The sequence below is a fragment of the Kockovaella imperatae genome (assembly GCF_002102565.1).
Source record: "Kockovaella imperatae strain NRRL Y-17943 chromosome Unknown BD324scaffold_3, whole genome shotgun sequence".
Lineage (NCBI taxonomy): Eukaryota > Fungi > Basidiomycota > Tremellomycetes > Tremellales > Cuniculitremaceae > Kockovaella > Kockovaella imperatae.
The window spans coordinates 386,398-405,923 of NW_019028943.1; the positions used below are offsets into that span (position 1 = coordinate 386,398).

Below are 19,526 nucleotides of genomic sequence, written 5' to 3' on the forward strand. Positions count from 1 at the left end.
CGTGATCATCTACGTATCCATGGTCCATGGTTTGGGATATTCTCGACCTTCCTTCCTATCCTCCTCATCTGCTTCGCTCGCCGTCGAATGTACAAATGACCCGTCCTTCCATATCCCTTACACCTCTTCTCCGTCTCAATGGCCTCATTTGGCCGCCCGAGATCCTGGCGAAATCGCCCTCCTTTCATCCTTCTGGGACAAGATGACTACCCTGTTCCATACGCAAGCTCCTCATCCCGCACGCAAAATTCGTCCGACGATCAGTCGACCCTCTCCAGAACAATACGCAGGGTTCACCATTGAAATTGCCGATGCGCACTTTGACCTCGGATCAAGTGATGCCGGGAAGACGAGAACAGCGCATTCTCACGTCGTCAGCTCTCTACCCGACTACACATCCTTCGAACATCTCTATCATGGCAGAGGGATCGTCATCCTCGCAGGAGGTCGATACGCTCAATACGCTACGACCTCGTTGAACGTCCTCCGAATCATGGGTTCAAAATTACCCGTTGAGATCTGGATCAAGGATGAATCGGAACACGATATACTGTGGGCCAAAGAGGTCGAAAAATATGGTGCAAAAGTGAGGATGATCTCCGATTACGCGCCTATCGGATCCGTTTGGGACTGGTTCAATCCAACCACATATTTTGGAAAGCCAGTCCCATGGAGTCCTTATCAACTCAAGACCATGGCCATTTTATTTTCCAAGTTTGAGCAGGTGTTATTCCTCGATGCCGACAGTGTACCCATTCGAGATCCAGAAGAATTGTTCGAATCTACAGCATACAGAGATACCGGAGCCCTCATATGGCCAGATCTATGGCCTTCTATCGCCTCGTCCTGGTTACCCTACCTCATTGGCTTGACACCGGCGAGGTCAGACAAGATGTGGCATGAACAAACGGCAGAATCCGGTCAGATGATCTGGAACAAGAAGATGCACTGGAAGGTGAGTGGGCCGCTGCACCCTGCTGCCAACTGACGTACACCCCTCAGAGTCTTCTCCTTGCGTGTTATTACAACTTTTACGGTCAAGGCTTCTGGTACACCGCCATCACTGGCAGCGGCCAAGGCTGGGGAGACAAAGACACTTACCTCGTCGCTTTACAAGCCCTGGAAGAACCGTATCACATTGTGCACAAATTACCAGAGAGATTCCCAGCCTGGGAGAGCGATATCCCCATCATCAACCTTCAATTCAAGCCGAATGAACCGATCCAAGCTGAGGATACTTTGGAGGGGGAGGAGGAGGACCTAGATCCCGAAGCGACTATCGCCTCGAGCCCTTCGCCCACGACTTCGGCCACGAGCCCCGGCACCTCGCCTATCCCTGCGTTTGCACACGCATGTGGCGGCATCAAATGGGGTCTGGGTGAATTTGCTGAAGCATATCATTCGTCGACACCGTGGAGTCTGTTTAGCAAGTTCACCAGTCCAAGATACTCTCATCTGAGTGAATTGCTCAGCAAGGGCGAGCGAGTCTTGTCTGTGCTCCCGTATCAGACGGAAGAGGATGTCGAGCTGCAATTGTGGCGGGGACTGGAACATGCCGCCTGTTGGAGTAGAGCCATGGGGAGTCTGGAAACGTGTCTCTGGACGAGAGAAAGGTTACGAGTCATCTTTGACCAATCTGTTGTATCAGATAAGAACATTCATGAGTGTTGAGACGCAGGTCGATCATAGTCAATGTGGCATATATGTAGCAATCGCAAATGAGGAGGGATCTGACAGGCTGCCACTCGTTCGTTCGTCATGACACCGAGTCGATGACATGATACGATCACACACAAACTTTTTTTCCATAAAAAAGCGAAATCACCCCGTATGTCTAAATTTTTCACCTCTCACACGAAGCCCTTCTTCCCCCGGTCAAATGGACGGGACATGGGGAGGGGGGGTCAGCCACTCATATTAACGTTCCGGCGAGGGTGCGAATAGGTCCAAACAGTGGCTGTGCTATCCCATGGAACTATGCCTGGCATGTCAGTTGGGGGCGGCGTTCAGAAAAGAGAGAGAGAGAGAGGGAGAGAAAAGGGGCCGATGTCTGACGAGGGGGAGCGAGGCGGCAGAGGAGGAGGCGAGCATATGCCGCGAAGCTTTTACTTTGGCCTTCCCGTAACTTGTGAAATCGAGGGTTCAGTGGGAGGTGGGTTTATTTGGGGGGAGGCCAGGGGGAGGGGGGACATGAGAGAGAAGACGGTGTATAGCTAGCTTGCTAGCTTTGACATCGGACACTGAGAGTTGGGGGGGGGAAAAAAATTACATTCAATACACCGCCCATCGACATCATCGATTGGTACCATAGGATTACCGTTGCAGTCAGTCTGCAGGGTTCTCTCTCACACAGACTCTCTTTTTCTTTCTGGACAAGACTTGTACAGCACTGGTTGGCCGTGATATGAGCCTGTAGGTGGAACAAGACTCTATCGACTTCATCAGCAGCAGCATCATCATCGACCCTGTTTACAGATCAGAAAAAACATCGAGTGTCTTATTAAGGGTAGAACCAACATTACAACTCCATGCCACGGTACAACAACATTGACGGAGATAGATCGTCCAGCTATTCTTGTACGCCAGATAATGTGAGTCGATTCACAACATCTGAGAGGCTGTGTCATCACAGTCATACTACCCCACGCTGTGCCCGCAGTGTTTTCAATTCTGACTGAATCCCCTCCTCTCATTTTAGATGTCTTATTCTTCTCCTCGTCAATATTACGGGAGACCACAAGGGACGCCCACTCCTCCCCTTTCGCCATCTTCTCGGTCTGGCTCTGGTCAACATCACCACCACCAGCAGCAGCAGCAGCAGCAGCAGCAGCAGCAGCGTCACAGTATGACCGGTGTAGGTGAAGGTTTGAGGTACAAAATGGCAGCTGGTAATGGATATCATGATGTGAGTGGGATGGGTTCAACTGTCTGTGCACTATTGTTGTTTGAGGTTTCAAAGACCCCGGCGGGGGGGGGGATCCACACAGACACAAAACAAACATCACTACACCAACCCAACAAGCGATCATCCATTGCTTCTACACCATGCTCCTCTGACCTGCTTGCTGACGCATTGCTTGATCCCTTTCAGAGCGACCTCTTACCCCCCTCCACCCCTCCTATGGCCCAGATCGGCGACTCGATCCCCTCCACTCCAGGATCCTATCGTCATCCTTTACCACCTCGACTTCACTCTACCGACTCTGCATCCACCGCTGCATCTGAAAAAGCTGCCCTGGGAGGCAGCACCATGGCGCTAGGCCCATCCGGACTCAGCCGAAACATGTCAGTCGGCAGAAGATCAGGTGCAGGCGGATACAATTCCAACAATGAATGGAGAGAACCCAAGGCGTTTGTGCCTTCCAACCCGTCTAAACGAAGATGGCTCTTCTTTGGTGTGCCCATTTTTCTGCTTCTTGCCGCTGGGATAGGTATCGGTGCAGGGGTCGGCATCACTCAGAGTCGGAACAAGCACACTGGAAGCTCGGCCTCTTCAGACGGATCCGGATCCACCGGAAGTTCGGGAGGGTCGACCAATACATCTACCACCCCTACAGACTCTACGTATGTGACTGGAACTTCTGGCAGTACTATTACGATGGACGACGGAACAACCTTCATATACACCAATCCATTCAACGGAAGTTGGGCAGTCGATCCTGCCAACCCGTACAACGTCTCTGGACAGGCGCAAAGCTGGACACCAAAGTTGACGGAAGAATGGGTCTGGGGTCAAGATACCATCAAGGGTGTCAATATCGGAGGATGGCTCGTCACTGAGCCATTCATCGTCCCAAACCTTTACGAACAGTTTCAGAACAGTACGCCGAAGGCAGTCGACGAATACACCTTGTCCGAAGCGATGGGTGATCAACTCGCAACCCTCATGGAAGAACATTACTCCACCTTCATCACCGAAGAAGACTTTGCCCAGATCGCCGCTGCTGGACTCAACTGGCTTAGAATCCCCATTGGATTCTGGGCCATCTCGACGCAAGAAGGTGAACCGTTTCTTGAGGGGGTGGCTTGGACGTACTTCCTCAAAGCCATTGAATGGGCAAGAAAGTATGGTCTTCGAATCCTGCTCGATTTCCACGCTCTCCCAGGATCTCAAAACGGCTGGAATCATTCCGGAAAGGAAGGTGTCGTGAACTGGATGTACGGTGTCATGGGATTGGCGAACGCTCAACGAAGTTTGGAATACATGAGGACATTCACAGAGTTTATCTCTCAGCCTGGAATCAGAGAAGTCGTCCCAATGTAGGTCACTCAAGTCCCTACTCCTTCGCTGACGTTGTCAGGTTCGGCCTTGTGAATGAAGTTCAAGCCTCTGTCATCGGCGCTGCCAACCTTCAAGCGTTTTACTACCAGGCTTACGAGATGATTCGAGGTATCACTGGCTACGGAGAGGGTAACGGACCCATCATTGCTATTCACGAAGGCTTCATGGGTGTCATTCCTTGGGCTGGCTTCCTCGACGGAGCTGATCGATTGGCGCTTGACCAACATCCATACCTTGCCTTCTGGGGTAATCAAAATCATGGAACATGGCAGCAGAATGTGAGTCTGTCCCTTTGATTCTCGCTGATCAGTTCAGGTCGACCAAGCTTGCGGCTGGCAATTCGCAACCAACTATTCTCAGATCAACTTTGGAATCACCATCGGTGGTGAATGGTCCCTCGCACCTAACGACTGTGGATACTGGCTCGACGGCGTCGATGTCACTCCTCAATACGAACTCCAAAAGGTCGGCTCTTGTGAAGTCTGGAACGACTGGGAGAACTGGAATCAATCGATGAAGGATGGCATGTACTCATACTGTCAAGCACAGATGGACGTCCTTGATAACTGGTTCTTCTGGACTTGGAAGATCAACAACTCGACTGTCGTGGGCACAGCCACTAGCCCCCAGTGGCATTATAAGCTTGGATATGACCAAGGTTGGATCCCCAAAGATCCAAGAAGTGCGGATGGATTCTGTCAACGTCCCGAAGCTAGCTACACTGCTCAATCGTCAACCATTGTGAGTGACTTCTTGCACATTGTAATTCGGGCTTTGTGCTGATCATCTCCTCCAGTTCGACGAGACTTACCGCCCTTCTCAAACTGGAGGTGTCGCGACTCCGACTTTGAACCCCGCTCAAGTCTCTTCACACGACGCATGGCCACCCACTTCCTTCGGTCCCAGCTTTACAGCCGCTCAAGTCGCCTTCTTCCCTACGTACACTCAGACCGGTGTACCAGTCACACTGGCAATGCCTACGCCAACCGGTACCATCAAACCTACCGCCAGCCCGACATTAGACGGATGGTCAGATCCGACAGACACTGTTGGTGCTTGGGTCTCCGTCTCGGGATGCCCGTACCCTCCGTGAGTCGCTAAAGTCTGACATACAGAGCCCACTTTGCTGACTGGGTTCTCTTCCAGTGAATACAACGCTACTGCGTTGAGCAACTTGCCAACTGCTCTATGCACTTGAAAGAAAATCCAAAAACCACCACTTCATTCCAAGCATGGACATTTCACGACTGTATCACTCAAATCATCTCTACAATCCATTTCTGTTGCTCACTATAGTCAAAAGGGACATTTCGTATTCTCTACCTCCGTTCTACTTTCATAATTCTCTTGTCTTCACCTCGACATATCCATATTGTGTATAGGTCGTTAATTTGTCATCGACGAGACGTGAAGAGAGGAAATCATGAGTCATAAAATGTATAATGATGATATCTTTTATCGCCAATCACGGAGATGCCCCTTGTCTCCCCATGTCGGCGTTGACTTGGCCTATTCTCCCCTGAATCAACCCTCTCAAGGTCCTTAGACCTAACAAGACGCCCTCGTCTCGCCCTTCTCCTTGTACAAGCCTCGTGTGCGCAAAGTCAATCATCTTCAATGTGAACGGAGGACATCGTCTCGCTCGACGAGCATCTGCCCTCTGTCCATCTTGCGAATCATCGTCAGATGATGTGGACGAGTCGTAGTCGTCCTCCAGCTCGTCGTCTTCTTCTTCCTCTTCCTCTTCCTCTTCCTCATCATCCCCCTCTAAGTCTGCGTCCTTAACGGATTGACCTGGTCCTCTTCCTTGCGCAGCGACTGACAAGGCCTTTTGCCTCTCATCATATCTATTCAGCGCGTCTTCCAGCCTCTCAGGATCTCCCTCGTATACCAGCAAAGCGCTCGCTCCGATGAATCTTGCTTCAAGTCTCGAGATGACATGTTCCAATTCTGCCATTTTCCCGTCGATCGCACTGAGCAGTCGTAGCAGTAGAGCCGGGGGGATAGCGTGAGACGTGTATTCCACTGGCTCAGTAGGCGAATCGGGACCCGGGACTTTCTCAGACGATCCTGAGGGACCTGGAGCGGTCAATTTCTCTAAGGATGCCGGGTCTGCAGGTGTCAAAGGTAGATGCGAGACTCCGCCGCCGGTAGAAGGTGTAGAGGCATTATCTGAACTTGGCGAAAGAGGAAGTACGAGGGAAGCAAGTTTATCGGTAGGAAGAGGGAAGAATCGAATGATGCCGGCGGGAAGGGAAGAGGGTGTGAGAGATTTGCCATACGATTTAGGAGTGAGAATATACGAGGAGGTAGGGGCGTGCCAGATCTGAAGAGAGCAAACGTCAATCTCGACTCGGGGAGCGGTTTGACCTACCTGACATCCTGTCAGTCTTAGACCCGTCGCATGACTCGTTGTCTCTCTCGCTTGCTTTTCCATCCTCGCTCTCTTCTCCTCCGAGGCATCCGGCGCATGGAGCTCGGTCCCGAGCTTGGCATCGAGAACACAAGGTCGTGTGTAGTTATGGGCGAGATTCTCAAGCACGATACTCTACACAGGTGGTCAGTGACCATGAATCCGTGGGTCCTTGGGGCAATAGCCTCACCTCGGGGACTTCGCCGACCTTGATGCCCTCTTTCGATATCCCGCCAAGGCCATCGAGTTGTCCTTCCAGCCGTAATGTCCCGTAAAACTGAGCGACAAACGGTTTCAACTGAGCCAAGGCCGACGATCTCGGAGCAGATCCAAGCATGTGATAGAAAGCAATTTCACGAGGAAGAGCCGGCTAGATTACACCGCCCTTCATCAGTCCGCTGCGTTTCCGCGGCCATAGCGTAGGAACCCACCTTGATCACTAGCGAGCCAGATTCGTCCGACATGACATTTTGATGACCTGCAACTTTATTGGCGAGGGGTGTCGAGCCATGATACAAGGATAAATCAGGAGACGGCATGATCTTCGTTCGACTGACGCTGATCTTTGGGCCCACTGGTCACTGGTCACCTTTTAGCGGGAGGTCGTCCACTGCTCTGCAGAAAGAAAGATGTCAATCGCGTTTCACACCGTGCACATGGCAAAGGCGGTGATCGCCGCGCCAAGGTTTTCACTGATGACGGCATCCGTGGCATGTGGTTCATCAAGCGACCGCGGGATCTCAATCACGCGACAGTGAATTACGTCCAGAACCGCGTGAAGACGAGTCTACAGGACAGCCTACTGGTGAGATGTAATACTTAGGGACGTTTCGGAATCATACAGAGAGCTCTGAGGCCCATGCATTCCGGCTTGAAATGACACCTCCCAACATAAGCAATGCCACCGCCATTTGACCGATGAACAGCCACTGATCTAACGCCAAGCCGAATTTGATTTTACGAAAATCCTTTCATGTATCCTGCCGTCCACCGCATAACATCACCATCCGACTGATCCCTAGAGTGCCACTCACAAACAAGCTTGACATCTCGCCAATACTTCTGACTCCTCATCGAGACTTGCTACGCGCCGCCCGCCCTGCTGGTTGCTTCCCTCAGATGAAGCTCGATAAGCAGAGAACCTTGAAGTTGGTCTGGAGTTACCTGCCGGACTGGGTCTTAACGATAGGTTTATGGGTGAGTCCATTGGCGATCACGGCCATATTGGAGTGGCTGCTAACTCATTCTAGGGCCTCTTCTACCTTCTTGACAAAGTGAGTCGTCCGTCCTGCATCCTAGTCCAGCGTTGACATGCCTGCCAGGTGGATGGCTACAGAAGATTGTTTTCCGTGACAGATGCCTCACTCGCGCATCCTTATGCGGAGCACGAGAGAATTCCTGTCTGGCTCCTGGCTGTTCTGTGCGGGATTGTTCCGGCAATCCTTATCGTCTTGATGGGGTGAGCCATTTCCATGCAGGCACAGCACTCACAGTCAGCGCTGGTATTCAACGATCAGCTTGGGATGTGCACTGTGGTATCCTTGGACTCATCCTTGGTCTAGGCCTGAGCCAGACGTTCACCACCATAATTAAGGTAGGAAACTCCTCGCTTGATGGATTGTTGTCTGATCGACCGTTCAGATCACAGCCGGTCGACCTCGGCCTGACCTATTTTCACGCTGTCAACTACCTGAGGATCTCACGTCAAATCCAGTCCACGGACTCACATCATGGACAGTGTGCGAACGCACTGATCTTCTGACGGAAGGCTTCAGGAGCTTCCCAAGTGGTCATGCATCCTTCGCATGGACAGGCATGTGGTATCTCATCCTGTACGCTGCAGCTAGTGAGTTTCTCCCGCTGGTCAAAAGGACAATGTTGATAAGAGATCACAGAACTCCGCTTATTCAATCGCCGGTCTCATACTTGGAAATCTTGGATCTTACTAGCTCCACTTAGCTGTGCTGCGCTCGTATCTATCTCACGAACGATGGATTACAGGCATCACTCGACAGACGTCATTGCAGGTGGGATCATTGGTATCCTCGCTGGATGGCTGTCCTACAGACAGTTTTATCCCGTATGTCATGATCTTGAGACCCCACTGACTATGCTGTCAGAGCCTCGGTGACTCTGCATCTTACAAACCGTACTCGCCTCGTATACCGCCCTCCGATCAAGGTATCCCACTCCATACGACACGGATCGATAGGCCCCGCTCGAATGTCGAGAACAGCGTCAGAGCTTCGTTGATACCTGTACCTCACAGAACAGTGACGAGTAAGACGGAGAATACTTCAGGCTTGGAGTCAGCATCTCACATCGCTTATTCTCAAGATCCAAGTCATCGACAACTCGCAAGCCCTCTGAACCGACCAGACGAAAGACCTTCCGATGCGACACTCAGGGGATCGGCATAATGATCTTGGAATGGCTGCACTTCATCTTCTTGTATTTATGTACGTAATCTCATCCATCTATCGAGCTAGTGTTGCAATCATGTGCTGTAGTGTACGTATTAGAGCCACCGTGATGCGCGACGCAAAGCCCTCATCGCTTGAGCACGATCAAGGCATGCGCGATGAGGACGCGTTGGAAGATGTTAAGCCGAAAGCTCGATGAATGATTACAAAGTCGAGACGTAGGCAATCAGGGCGATCCAGAAAGCACAGAATGGAGTCACCTGTCGTCTAGCTTGATTGGAAGGTGAAGAGGCACTTGGATGTGTGCAGCTCGAAGCAGCGCTCTGCAAAGTGGGTATGCATAAAATATTGACCCATAGGCCGTCGTCACGGTTCAAGAAGACTACATCTTGTCCGTCTTGTCCTCGCCCGTCTGATCACTGTCCCCCGTCCTGGGCTTGAAAGCACCTCGAACGGGGCTTGACAGCTTCCAATCGAGTCTGGAATGGGTCGGACAGGTTGACGCTTGGGTACAGTCCCGACAAGCTCCAAGAGACACGGCTATCTGCCGACCAGCATTTTCTATTGCTGTTGAGTTTGGGTCGTCACTACCAGGTTCAGACGATCCTCAATGTTGGATATACTGGGGTTGGGTGCCACGCCAACTGCCACACTCACCTGGTGTCAGGCTTTGATGTACGATTCGATCGGTTTGAGGACATTCTGCTAGTGCTCTCTCTACGATGGAAGCTATGGGTGGCTATAGCGAGGGTTCAAGCTACTCTTAAGTCTACTTATGGTGATGGCATCGGCGGCCAACTTCTCACACCGCTAAATGGAGAGAGGACTCCATATTCGAGGCTCTATTGAGATCGGGATGCAATGAGTCTTCGGGGTCAAGACCTGAAAGGATCAGTGCGATCCATGATGTATGGGTCGTGAGAAGGATCGGACGCAAGAAGCCTTATCATAAACTTGTACAGTGCTCACCGGACTCGAAGTGTCCCGCTTGCCTAAATTGTTTGTTTCTCATGGTCCAGGTGAGTGACAGGCCCGACTGAGGTATATGTCTGCGGCTCAGGATGAATCATGCATCGGTCTGACTATGCTGTCAGAAATAACGAGACATCACACTACATCTTGTCCGTCTTGTCCTTGTTCCGCGTCGACTGAGCCGAGCTCCCAGTAAGCGCGTTGGGTTGGGAGCACTGAGCGCATTGAGAAGTCCCTGATGTCACACACTTCATGCAGCCTCCCAGGCCGGTAAAGATGGAGTAGTCAGTGTAGTTGACTTGCTGATCCTGAGGCTTGATAGTACTGGGTCTTAGGATAAGCTAGACCTCATGATGCTGGTATTGGCAGTATGTCAAGAACAGACCTATCCGGCTCGAGGGTCCTACTTGGATAGTAACTCTCTGAATAGGGATGTCAAGCTGGGTAGCTCATAGACAACGAATATACATATTGATGAAGAAGAGAGCTTTATCTTTATGAGTCCTACTCTTATACTCGGGTAACGGCTCGGCCAGCGGAGATCGCCGCCGACCGTTCCTGACACAGTACGAGCATAGGTCAGTTCGCTCACGTATCACTCGCTACAGATGATCTGTTGTCTTGTGTCGATGACATGGTGAATAATGAAGTGGGACAATTATGTGAGCTAGACGCGTATAGTGACGATATGGGGCAGAATCAATGTGGGAGGAGAGACAGCAACGGTCTCTACTTATAAGATCCTGGCTGACCTGTCTCAAACACAGAGGAACGATAGCACCGTTCACACAGGGGCAGCTTCGGTGTGTAAATGTGGAAATCGCGACTGACATGCAGAAAGGACTGCGTGGGGCTGCCTCAGTCAAAGGACCAGGTCTGTCAGGGGAAAAGGTCAAAAAGGAGAGCTACGGTATGGTCTGCAGGACCTTTCGATTGCTGATACTGGTGTGAGTGACCAGCCATGTCAGCCCCCAGTAGTGCCAGAAGTGCGTGGTGCTCGCTAGGAGAAAGGACATTGACTGGAACGTGTTTAGTAAGGCTACAGGGAGGCGACCAGGGTGATGAAAGGAATGGATGATGGCTGTCACTCTGTTCGGTGTTCTTGGGCTGCTCGCGAGTACTAGCATCCCAGTCTTTGCGATGACAGGATCTCAAGCAGCTATGGCTTGCCCACCAGTCCGTCCTTATCACGGCTTCCGTAGAGACTGACGTAGACACAGCGATAGATGCGAGTCTAGAGACACGGGACGTTTGACCTTTGACGATGGGTGCATGAGATACATCAACACCCCGGTCCCTTGTCGAGAAGGGGCAGAGGGGATGCCCGATGGAGTTGTCATCCACAAGCAGACACGGAGAATCGACGGGTGTATTTGGCAAGCCTCGTAAACATGAGATGCATCTTGACCTGAGGTTACCTCATGAGGTCAAACTCGAGTACTGTATCGGTACCCCGCATTCCCTCGCTCCGAGCACTACTTGGCCGATTGGCCTGTCCCGCTCTGACTAGTTGCGCCTCCGCCGATACCGCCACTCTGTGAGGAGGTGGCAGCTTGCTGTGAGGAGCTTGATGCAGTGGTGCTCAAGTGCTCCTTCGATGCTTTACAATCTTCACAATCAGGCTTATCACAATTTTCCACAGCCATGCTCATCGAATGATCCATCCCCCGCCCAAACATCTCCGAGTATTCGCTATGATGCTGGGTCAGGACGTCGCCTTCGAACCTTATGAGTAGCCTGTTGAAAAGGTCAAAGAAGTGGAAGATACTCACCTTCGTTGTGAGTCTCCACTAGACATATTGTATTTGCGAGCTCGGGTGTTACTGACTAGTGTGATAAACTTCGCGTGATACGTCTTGGGTTCGGTGGTTTGTATTGGGAGACGATGTACTGACATTCGCCTGCTTATAAGACTGCCATTTTGGCCTTCGTCGAAGCAAAGCACCACCTCATTACATGACGAAAGTCTTCCAACAGTCTGTAAGGAAGGATAGGAGCATCCTTTCTACACTACGACACTGCCCCTGATTCGTCGGTGCTGCTGGTGTGGGAGGAGGCTTCGATATCCATCCTTTCACTCTTGAGAGCAGACGTGGGCGCTCTTTAGCTAGTGAGGCTGGTGTAATCTGCAAGGCAGCCCCTCAGATCGTCCCAGTATCTGGGAACGCGGATCATCTGCCCCAATAGCGTTCTGAGTGACCGATGTTCTCACCCCTACGAAATGCATATCGCATGCTCCGCACACCCCGTCGTTGGGATAGCCTACCTGTTGAGATACCGACTCAACGTATCTCAGCTTCAAGGCTTGATGTCTACTTCTGCGCATCGGCACTATCTTGTGCCGCTTGAGTGGTATCAGTTTCCTGCGTTTTCGGAACAGAATTCAGCTGCTGATGCGCGGCAACACAATCCTTGCACCCATGGTCTTCGCAGGACTTCAGGTGGCTGTCTGCTGCACTGGATAATGCCAAGTCCAATGCGCGAGTGTTGGCGCTGCAACAATGGTCAACTCTTGGCTAAGTTTTAGTGGTGGAAGCATCGATTATAACTCACGAAATCCGCTGACTCTTCTGCGATGGGGTCTCCGACATGGTGTTTCTTCGATTGTGTTCTCTTGAGACTTGGAGTCTGATCGTACGGCGTGGTTCACGATTGTCAATAATCAGACTGTGGAAGTGATGAGGGAGGATACTATGCCAGACAGTCCAACTCTTATGCGCGATCGGTCGCAGGAGGATTTGAGTCCGACCTTGGGGCCTGGACCCAACGCTCCTTTGGTTCGAGCCGACAGGGGACTGTCCTTTGTGAGAGACTCAACCCGCGACTTGCTCGATCCCATATGTGCCATCATGGGTTGCCTATCGAAGAACATTCCTCATCGTCCGCCTCAGAAGGCCACGTAGCTCCATCATCTTGGAGCCGAGCAATGGTCGTCATGGTGACCGACCGTGTCAGAAAGCCGAAACACATCGTCAAATCTTCTTTTGTTTCAACGCGTCCCACCCCTCGAGTTTCAGATACTCGGGACCTTTTTGGACGCCCCCATCACGCTTTTTTCCTGTGTTCGGCTTGTTCTCTTCCACTGCCGCTGCTGCTGCTGCCAGTGAGGTCCAGAGCCATTAGACACTGATAGGTAGATTGAATGATCATCAACGTTCCAGCAAGCTCTGCTTCGCCGAGGGGTCTAAAGGATCGAGACGGAATCTTCCCCCTTTTTCCCCCTGTTCACACGGTATGCATGGACCTGATGGACCGAGGACTAGCGGAGGTTCGTTGGACGGACTGGAAATACATCCTTCTCATGACTGGATCATCGCGCGTCTACTTTCTCAACTTACTCTTCATCCAAGTTCCCGCCGTCGAGCTTTGACAGCTCCCTCACGCTCCTTGTTTGTCACTGTATTTCTACACAGCGAGATCCAGCATACAAGTCGAGCGCCCGGCCGCGACGACATACCTTCGTCAACAGTACTTGCTGTCACCGTTCAGGACTTCCACAATGATCAATTGGAACTCCTTGTGGTCGATCGTGGTGCTGAGCTCAATTGTCTGTGCTGACCCGTAAGTCGAGCATCCCTCATCTTTCCATCCTCGATTGACGCCTTGATGCCCCCGCCCAGATTCTGGGTCGTCCGTCATGGCACTCTTGTAGAGAGTCGTTTGGACCCAATCATCGCTCCTGGCGTAGTATCAGGTCATAGTGAGTAATGGAATTCCTTTGCATATCACTGACCATCAAAACAGCTCACGCCATCGTCGGGACGGGATCATTTGACCCTAACTACTCGTATGAGAATTCGCGGAACAGCGAGTGAGGTCGAGCGAAACGATTGCGATCCTGAAAGCTGACTCTTACAGCTGTACGACTGCCAATGTCGATGTCGATTTTAGTAGTTACTGGGTACCTGCTCTGTATGTGTATCGCACCTACCAACTGAGCTGACGCTCATCAAGCTACGCTCAATGGCCCAATGGTACTTTTACGAAGCAAAAGTTCAGAGGCGCCAACACGTACTACCAAGTCCGAAGGTAGGACACCAGACAGACAGCCGATACGGTCCGGCTCACAGCCCATCTCATCTTTTAGAGGAACCAATGAACCGATCTACGAATTCCCTCCTGGATTTCGAATGGTCGCTGGTGACCCTTACCGAACCACGTTCGACGCCAGTGTACTGGCTCAAGATGCTGTCAGATATAGTACGTCATCGGCATCGTCCAAGGGATGCTGACGAACATCTACAGATTGTCTAGGTGTCACTGGACCAGAGACGAACAGTGCGCCAAATGATCTGCGTCTACAGACCCACTGACTAGGCTTTCAGAGTTTCCTGCTCAATATTGTCCGGATGGTCTACGTGCAGAAGTCTACTTTCCTCACTGCTGGTGAGTGACTCGGATGTTCTGACTTCAGGGCCTGACACCTCAACAGGGATGGAGTGAACAATTGGCTCGATGGCAGGCAAGTTTGAGACATGCAACCAAGCCGAACTCTGCTGATGTCCCGTGGCCAGTGCCCACGTATCGTATGGCGCGGAGGGCACCTTTGATGGTGGTGGGAGATGCCCAGACACCCACCCGAAGCGTGAGTCGGAGCGATACATGAGCGTCACGAAGGTTGGTAGCTGACGGGTCGTTCCAGGTATTATGGGACGTGAGCTCGACTCGCAGCCCAACGATGCTACGCATTCATTCTGACCCCTTTCAGTCTTCTACGAGTTCTTGTTTGATGATGTCAAACCAGAGACCGGTGCCAAGCGTGAGAATCCGATGGTTACATGGTTCACTAATTGCCAACAGGAACCTTGGCGACTGGGGACCAGACTGGATATGGCTTCCACGGTATGTTCCAAGTCTGTCTTGACGGTTCTGATCAGCTCTCAGGGGATTTCACCAATGGCTGGCCTACAGGCTTGTTCTCCAAGATCTGGGCAGAGGGGGAGACATGTAACGTCGGATTCAGTTTGGAAAACTGTCCACCTCTCAAAGAAGTCATGACGGATATTTCTGATTGCAAATACGATGGGTTGATCGTAGATGAGGTAAGTTCCATGGACCGAGTCCTCATTGACTGTTCTCCAGGAAATCGGGTACACACCGCTCGACGCGTTGCCCGGTAATAACCCCGTATTCGATGCTGAGAACCCTCGACAACCGGATCTCAATTATGTCGAAAAGGCACAATTCGTCCGTGCCGTCAATGGTATGCCTGGTCCAGGTCCAGAAACACCACCGCCTGCGATGGTTTCCCCGACCCAAGTCGATTCTGGCGATAGGTAGTGAGTGTGGCGGGCAGGCATGCACACGTCAAGACTGAAAGCCACACGTAGCATAGGCACCGTCAGAGGCGATACAGGCTACACTGGACCTACGTTCGTATCTGGAGACGGGGCCACAGGAGGAATCGGCGCAGGATCTCCAGTTCCTTCTACGATGTCAGGATCGGTCAGCGCAACGTCCTTGACGATGTCCGGCTCAATGCCGACATCAATGTCAAGTGACACTCAGAGCTCTGAGTCTTACGCTCAGACCCACAGTCATCATCCCGGAGCCGAACCGTCCGCTCCTGCGTCCTCCTCCAACATCGGTCACGTCCTAATGCCCGTGTCCTCCACGTCTACGAATCCTATGGCTCATTCTACTGGAAGATGCAGCAGAAAGAAGAGAAGCAGGAGCAGAGTCTGATTGCAGGCTCTTGCCCCTCAGATAGGAGCTTGATTGATTCTCTCTTCTTTGTACCCCGTTTGGACTTTCTCCTCCTCATTTGCTCCTGCTTGATGCATGGACAGTCTGCAAGCCAGAGATGTGGAAGGAGCCCGCGTATCGTGGATGATGCGAGATCGACCGATGTGCTGGTTGTTGTGCTTGGGATCGATGGGAGAGTAGGTACACTGCGTCGAGCGCTTCCCCGGGGCATGCTACTAGCTTTGGACATGCTGGTACAAGGGACCTTGACTTAGACTGATGGGTATCGAACAGGCCAAGTTTGTCGCTGGGCGTGACGCCCTCAGTGGGTTTCCTGATTCAGGATCCACTATGAGGCTCTCGCCTGTCGTGTCTCCGACTGAGCACGCAGAAATCACACAAAAGGTTGCAAAGCGTTCACAGCAGACCAGCAGAGTGAGCGAGCCGAAGAGTCTGGCTCACTCTGATGATCTCCACGAGTCTCGCCACGGTCAAGTCGTGATCTGCCACTTTCGGATGCTAAGCCATATTCATTGTCTGGGCGGGGCGAACTCTGGACGTATGTACATAGGGTTAGAGCTGGGACCAGACGTCGGACGGGCAATGCCACCTCTCATATCGCCAGAGCAGGTCCAGAATTTCCCTAATGGATCCATCCATAAGTTCACGACTCAAGCGTTGGTCGGCAATGCATTCATGCATCGCGCCGCGCCCATGTCGACAACTGATGTAGGCCGTGCTGGAGCCATGAGTTTATCTGAATCACCTTTCCCAAGCGATTCGGCGGAGGACGGTTTTCATACTCTTTGTCATGTTCGGCGAAAGGAGACCCCCCAAGAGCAGAAGAAAGTGACGACACTCCACCGGCCTGGACCGAGGAGTCAGGTGACGTGGTCTGGTGACAATGTTGGAATCCGTTGATCGTCGGTTCTATATATGGACACTTTTGAGACCTGTAATCATGTACTTTATCTTATCAGTGGTGCCCCTGGGCTCTGGGATCCCACAGACCAGAACAGATCAACGTACAATCGACACGATGCTGCATGAGAAGCCGAGACAAGAGACGACACCAATATTATCGCTACATGAAGAGGTGAGGCGTGAGCCAGCCAGAGAGGACCAGCGTTCAAAAGAAAATCTAAGTACAGAAGGGGGGTAAGGGCGAGAATGAAAAGAGGAACTCCGACATATGTACAACTTTATGTGTATGTGATGGGATCGTGTGTGTTCATGAACATGAGAGTAATGGGAGGATGCGTTGTGGCGTGACGACTAGAGGAGAGAGGCGGTTTTGAGAGGGTGACTGACGATGGAGGGAATATGCCAGGTATAGGGATGCGTGAGGGAATGCGTGAAGGGCAGGGACGGTGCCGCCGACAGTCCGAGATGCAGCGCGACTAGGAGAACGAGCTGAGACGTTTAGCCATGGCTCGTTTGGCACTCTTCCGATCCACTAATTCTTTGGTCAGCCATTGGATAAACTCCCCTCACGGCCAGCACCCACCCGCTGTCTTGTTGAGACCAAACTGGGGCAAGGACTCGATCGCAGCTTTTCGTTGAATCGTCTGCTGAGCTTGTAAGTAGAGAGTGCGCTACGATCGACGGTTTAGCACAATCTTGTCAAAATATGACCGCGGCGACCTACCGTGTACGTGTACAAGCCTGCCTTGTACCGTTGCAGACTCTGTGCGTTCTCGTCGACCATTTCACTCAAGCTCGTCGTAGAGGTCACCATGGTGATCTCAGAAGGGGTTGTATTGACAGGTGAGGACACGCTAGAGATTGACGCAGAAGTCGCATGATTCCCCGCTTCATCCATGCGTTTGCCGGTCGGTTGCTCCTCAGAAGTCAGGTGGACGCTTTGAGTTTCGGGTGAATGGAGTGATGTTGAGGAAGTCGTAGCGGTGAGATTGTCAGCGAGAGAGGGGATCGAAGCGGATGACGCGGTGGTCCTGGTGGGTCGAATTGGAGCGTTGGTGTTGGAATCCATAGAGGTTCGAGGGTATGATTCCTTGTCCTCTTGATCCATATTCGCGTCATCCATGCTATTCCAACTTGGGGACAGACGAGTCGCCGCCAGTCTATCTGCCAAAGACGACGAGGAAGATGGGTCCTGTGCATCGTTGTGATGCTCGCCTCTCGGTGTCGATTGGTCATCATGAACCCCTTTGGGTTTTGGGAAATGTCGCGTGCGTGGTATACGACCCGTCACCTTTTTACGAGGTATTATGCCATGCCCTTTTGGTGGGACGTAGGGCATCGTGAACCAGGGAGCAGGTGGAGGGAGGGCAAACAGACACCAACGAACAGGGGAGAGTAGAGGCAAACGCACCAAGAAAGGACTGTCTGTAAGAGAGAGAGAGGAAAAAAAGGTCAGGTCGATATCTGGATGATTCGATGATGACGGGTTTGGAGAAAGGGGAGTGGATTAATTCAGGACCTTTGTAAATCGGGAAGAGAGGGGGAAGTGCGGAAAGGATGCGGGGGCGGGTCCGGATCAGATGGGAGTCTGGCAAGCTGGGTAGATGATGATGGTGGTGATGGTGATGGTGGTGCCCGAACTGGCAATGAATTGAATCAAAATGAAGTTGTACGAGAATGAGGAATGAACATGAGGGAGCAAAAAGAGTCGATGTAATGGGAGCGCAGAGAGAAAGGGAAAGAAGGGGGCGGCTCCCTTTCAATCCGGTAACTGGACGGGTAGCTGCTATACTGCCATACTGCTGCTACTACTGCCCTACTATGACTTGCTGGAATGTCCCTCTTTTAGTTGTGCCTAGAACACCTCTCGCTCTGTGCACACACTCGAACTTGGAAAATTCCCACGGCCCCGGAAAATGACGAAGGGCGGGCGAGTGGAGAGCATGACGTCAAAAAATAGCAACCTGGCGTTGGGTCATCCGGTTTACAATCAACGACATCACAGACACACTGAGATAATAGACAGCTGGCTGGAGACTGAGACACAGCTCATGTCCCATGGCTATGGCCGGGGCAACAGAGTAGATCAAGTGCAGGTCACTCATCGTCCCCGCATTCATGCCAAGCCAGCTGGTCAGCTGCATCAACCATGTGATTTTGGTGGGGGAGGGAGGCCCCTGATGTCTTGTGATGGATAGGGTCCATCAGACACGTCTCTCTAGGGTCGCTTAATGATTCTACCATACAAGGCTCGAGCACGTAAGGCTCACTTACGTTGGGCAAATAGCTTGTGTCCATATGTAAACCGAGATTCAGCGAGAGGATCGATCCTGGGGATTTTACCGTCTGGCGCTCCCAGACCACTCGTGCAGACTTCTTCCTCCAAAACTACATTCAGCTCACTCTTCGATCTCCTCAATTCCCTCTCTTTCTTACAGGCTGGTAGACCGCTTCAGACACACGCCCGTCTCGATGATCCACTTGCGCCGCCTCTCTCTCTCTCTCTCTCCACATGTCGATCGCAGGGCTTCAAGCCACCAACCAACATGCGCTTGAGCGGGCCCCCGCCCTAATCACCGATTGCTAATAAAAACCCTGTTGATTAGAATAATCCTCCTTTTTCTTTTTTTGAGGGTGCAGCTGATTCCGAAGGGAAGGGGGGGCACCTCAAAAAAATGAATCGATTGCCACACGGGCCAAAATTCGCAGACGCGCAAACCTCGTGGCGCCTCTCGCTGTTCGGGAAAATATATTTTTTGATTCCTCCCAGAGTCTCACGCACACCTATTGACTCACTCACTCACTCACTTACTCACTCATGAGGTAG

General features: G+C 51.9%; 7 protein-coding genes across 7 annotated transcripts; 4 read left to right on the plus strand and 3 right to left on the minus strand.

Annotated features, from left to right (window-relative positions):
- Positions 1-202: 202 nt before the first annotated feature.
- Positions 203-1,671, plus strand: BD324DRAFT_607433 (mannosyltransferase putative-domain-containing protein; the record flags this gene model as incomplete). The annotated part of the gene is made up of 2 exons (XM_022014070.1): positions 203-955; positions 1,003-1,671. The coding sequence occupies 2 exons, from the start codon at positions 203-205 to the stop codon at positions 1,669-1,671; spliced, it is 1,422 nt and encodes a 473-aa protein (XP_021872830.1).
- Positions 1,672-3,598: 1,927 nt separating this feature from the next.
- On the plus strand, positions 3,599-5,480 carry BD324DRAFT_576633 (glycoside hydrolase superfamily; the record flags this gene model as incomplete). Its single annotated transcript, XM_022013200.1, has 5 exons — positions 3,599-4,260; positions 4,302-4,564; positions 4,608-5,023; positions 5,079-5,371; positions 5,429-5,480. The coding sequence occupies 5 exons, from the start codon at positions 3,599-3,601 to the stop codon at positions 5,478-5,480; spliced, it is 1,686 nt and encodes a 561-aa protein (XP_021872831.1).
- Positions 5,481-5,747: 267 nt separating this feature from the next.
- On the minus strand, positions 5,748-7,234 carry BD324DRAFT_649067 (hypothetical protein; the record flags this gene model as incomplete). Its single annotated transcript, XM_022017931.1, has 4 exons — positions 5,748-6,608; positions 6,657-6,830; positions 6,886-7,065; positions 7,127-7,234. 4 exons carry the CDS (start codon positions 7,232-7,234, stop codon positions 5,748-5,750), a joined length of 1,323 nt encoding a protein of 440 aa, XP_021872832.1.
- Positions 7,235-7,814: 580 nt separating this feature from the next.
- On the plus strand, positions 7,815-9,115 carry BD324DRAFT_576585 (phosphatidic acid phosphatase type 2/haloperoxidase; the record flags this gene model as incomplete). The annotated part of the gene is made up of 6 exons (XM_022013197.1): positions 7,815-7,892; positions 8,018-8,154; positions 8,193-8,289; positions 8,337-8,541; positions 8,591-8,775; positions 8,816-9,115. 6 exons carry the CDS (start codon positions 7,815-7,817, stop codon positions 9,113-9,115), a joined length of 1,002 nt encoding a protein of 333 aa, XP_021872833.1.
- A 1,443-nt stretch (positions 9,116-10,558) lies between these two features.
- On the minus strand, positions 10,559-11,528 carry BD324DRAFT_618049 (hypothetical protein). The gene is made up of 4 exons (XM_022014984.1): positions 11,043-11,528; positions 10,928-11,000; positions 10,858-10,893; positions 10,559-10,752 (listed from the first exon to the last, which is right to left on the minus strand). The coding sequence occupies exons 1-2, from the start codon at positions 11,215-11,217 to the stop codon at positions 10,996-10,998; spliced, it is 180 nt and encodes a 59-aa protein (XP_021872834.1). The 5' UTR covers positions 11,218-11,528; the 3' UTR covers positions 10,559-10,752; positions 10,858-10,893; positions 10,928-10,995.
- Positions 11,529-13,446: 1,918 nt separating this feature from the next.
- Positions 13,447-15,913, plus strand: BD324DRAFT_301880 (hypothetical protein). The gene is made up of 16 exons (XM_022012428.1): positions 13,447-13,651; positions 13,711-13,790; positions 13,835-13,901; positions 13,949-14,002; positions 14,045-14,119; positions 14,178-14,290; positions 14,336-14,368; positions 14,416-14,476; positions 14,523-14,552; positions 14,605-14,675; positions 14,733-14,744; positions 14,799-14,849; positions 14,891-14,932; positions 14,975-15,132; positions 15,173-15,369; positions 15,426-15,913. Coding segments are annotated over exons 1-16 (1,107 nt in total). The 5' UTR covers positions 13,447-13,589; the 3' UTR covers positions 15,427-15,913.
- An 888-nt stretch (positions 15,914-16,801) lies between these two features.
- On the minus strand, positions 16,802-18,531 carry BD324DRAFT_679490 (hypothetical protein). The gene is made up of 3 exons (XM_022019042.1): positions 17,424-18,531; positions 17,283-17,370; positions 16,802-17,231 (listed from the first exon to the last, which is right to left on the minus strand). Exons 1-3 carry the CDS (start codon positions 18,036-18,038, stop codon positions 17,176-17,178), a joined length of 759 nt encoding a protein of 252 aa, XP_021872836.1. The 5' UTR covers positions 18,039-18,531; the 3' UTR covers positions 16,802-17,175.
- Between the last annotated feature and the right edge of the window lie 995 nt (positions 18,532-19,526).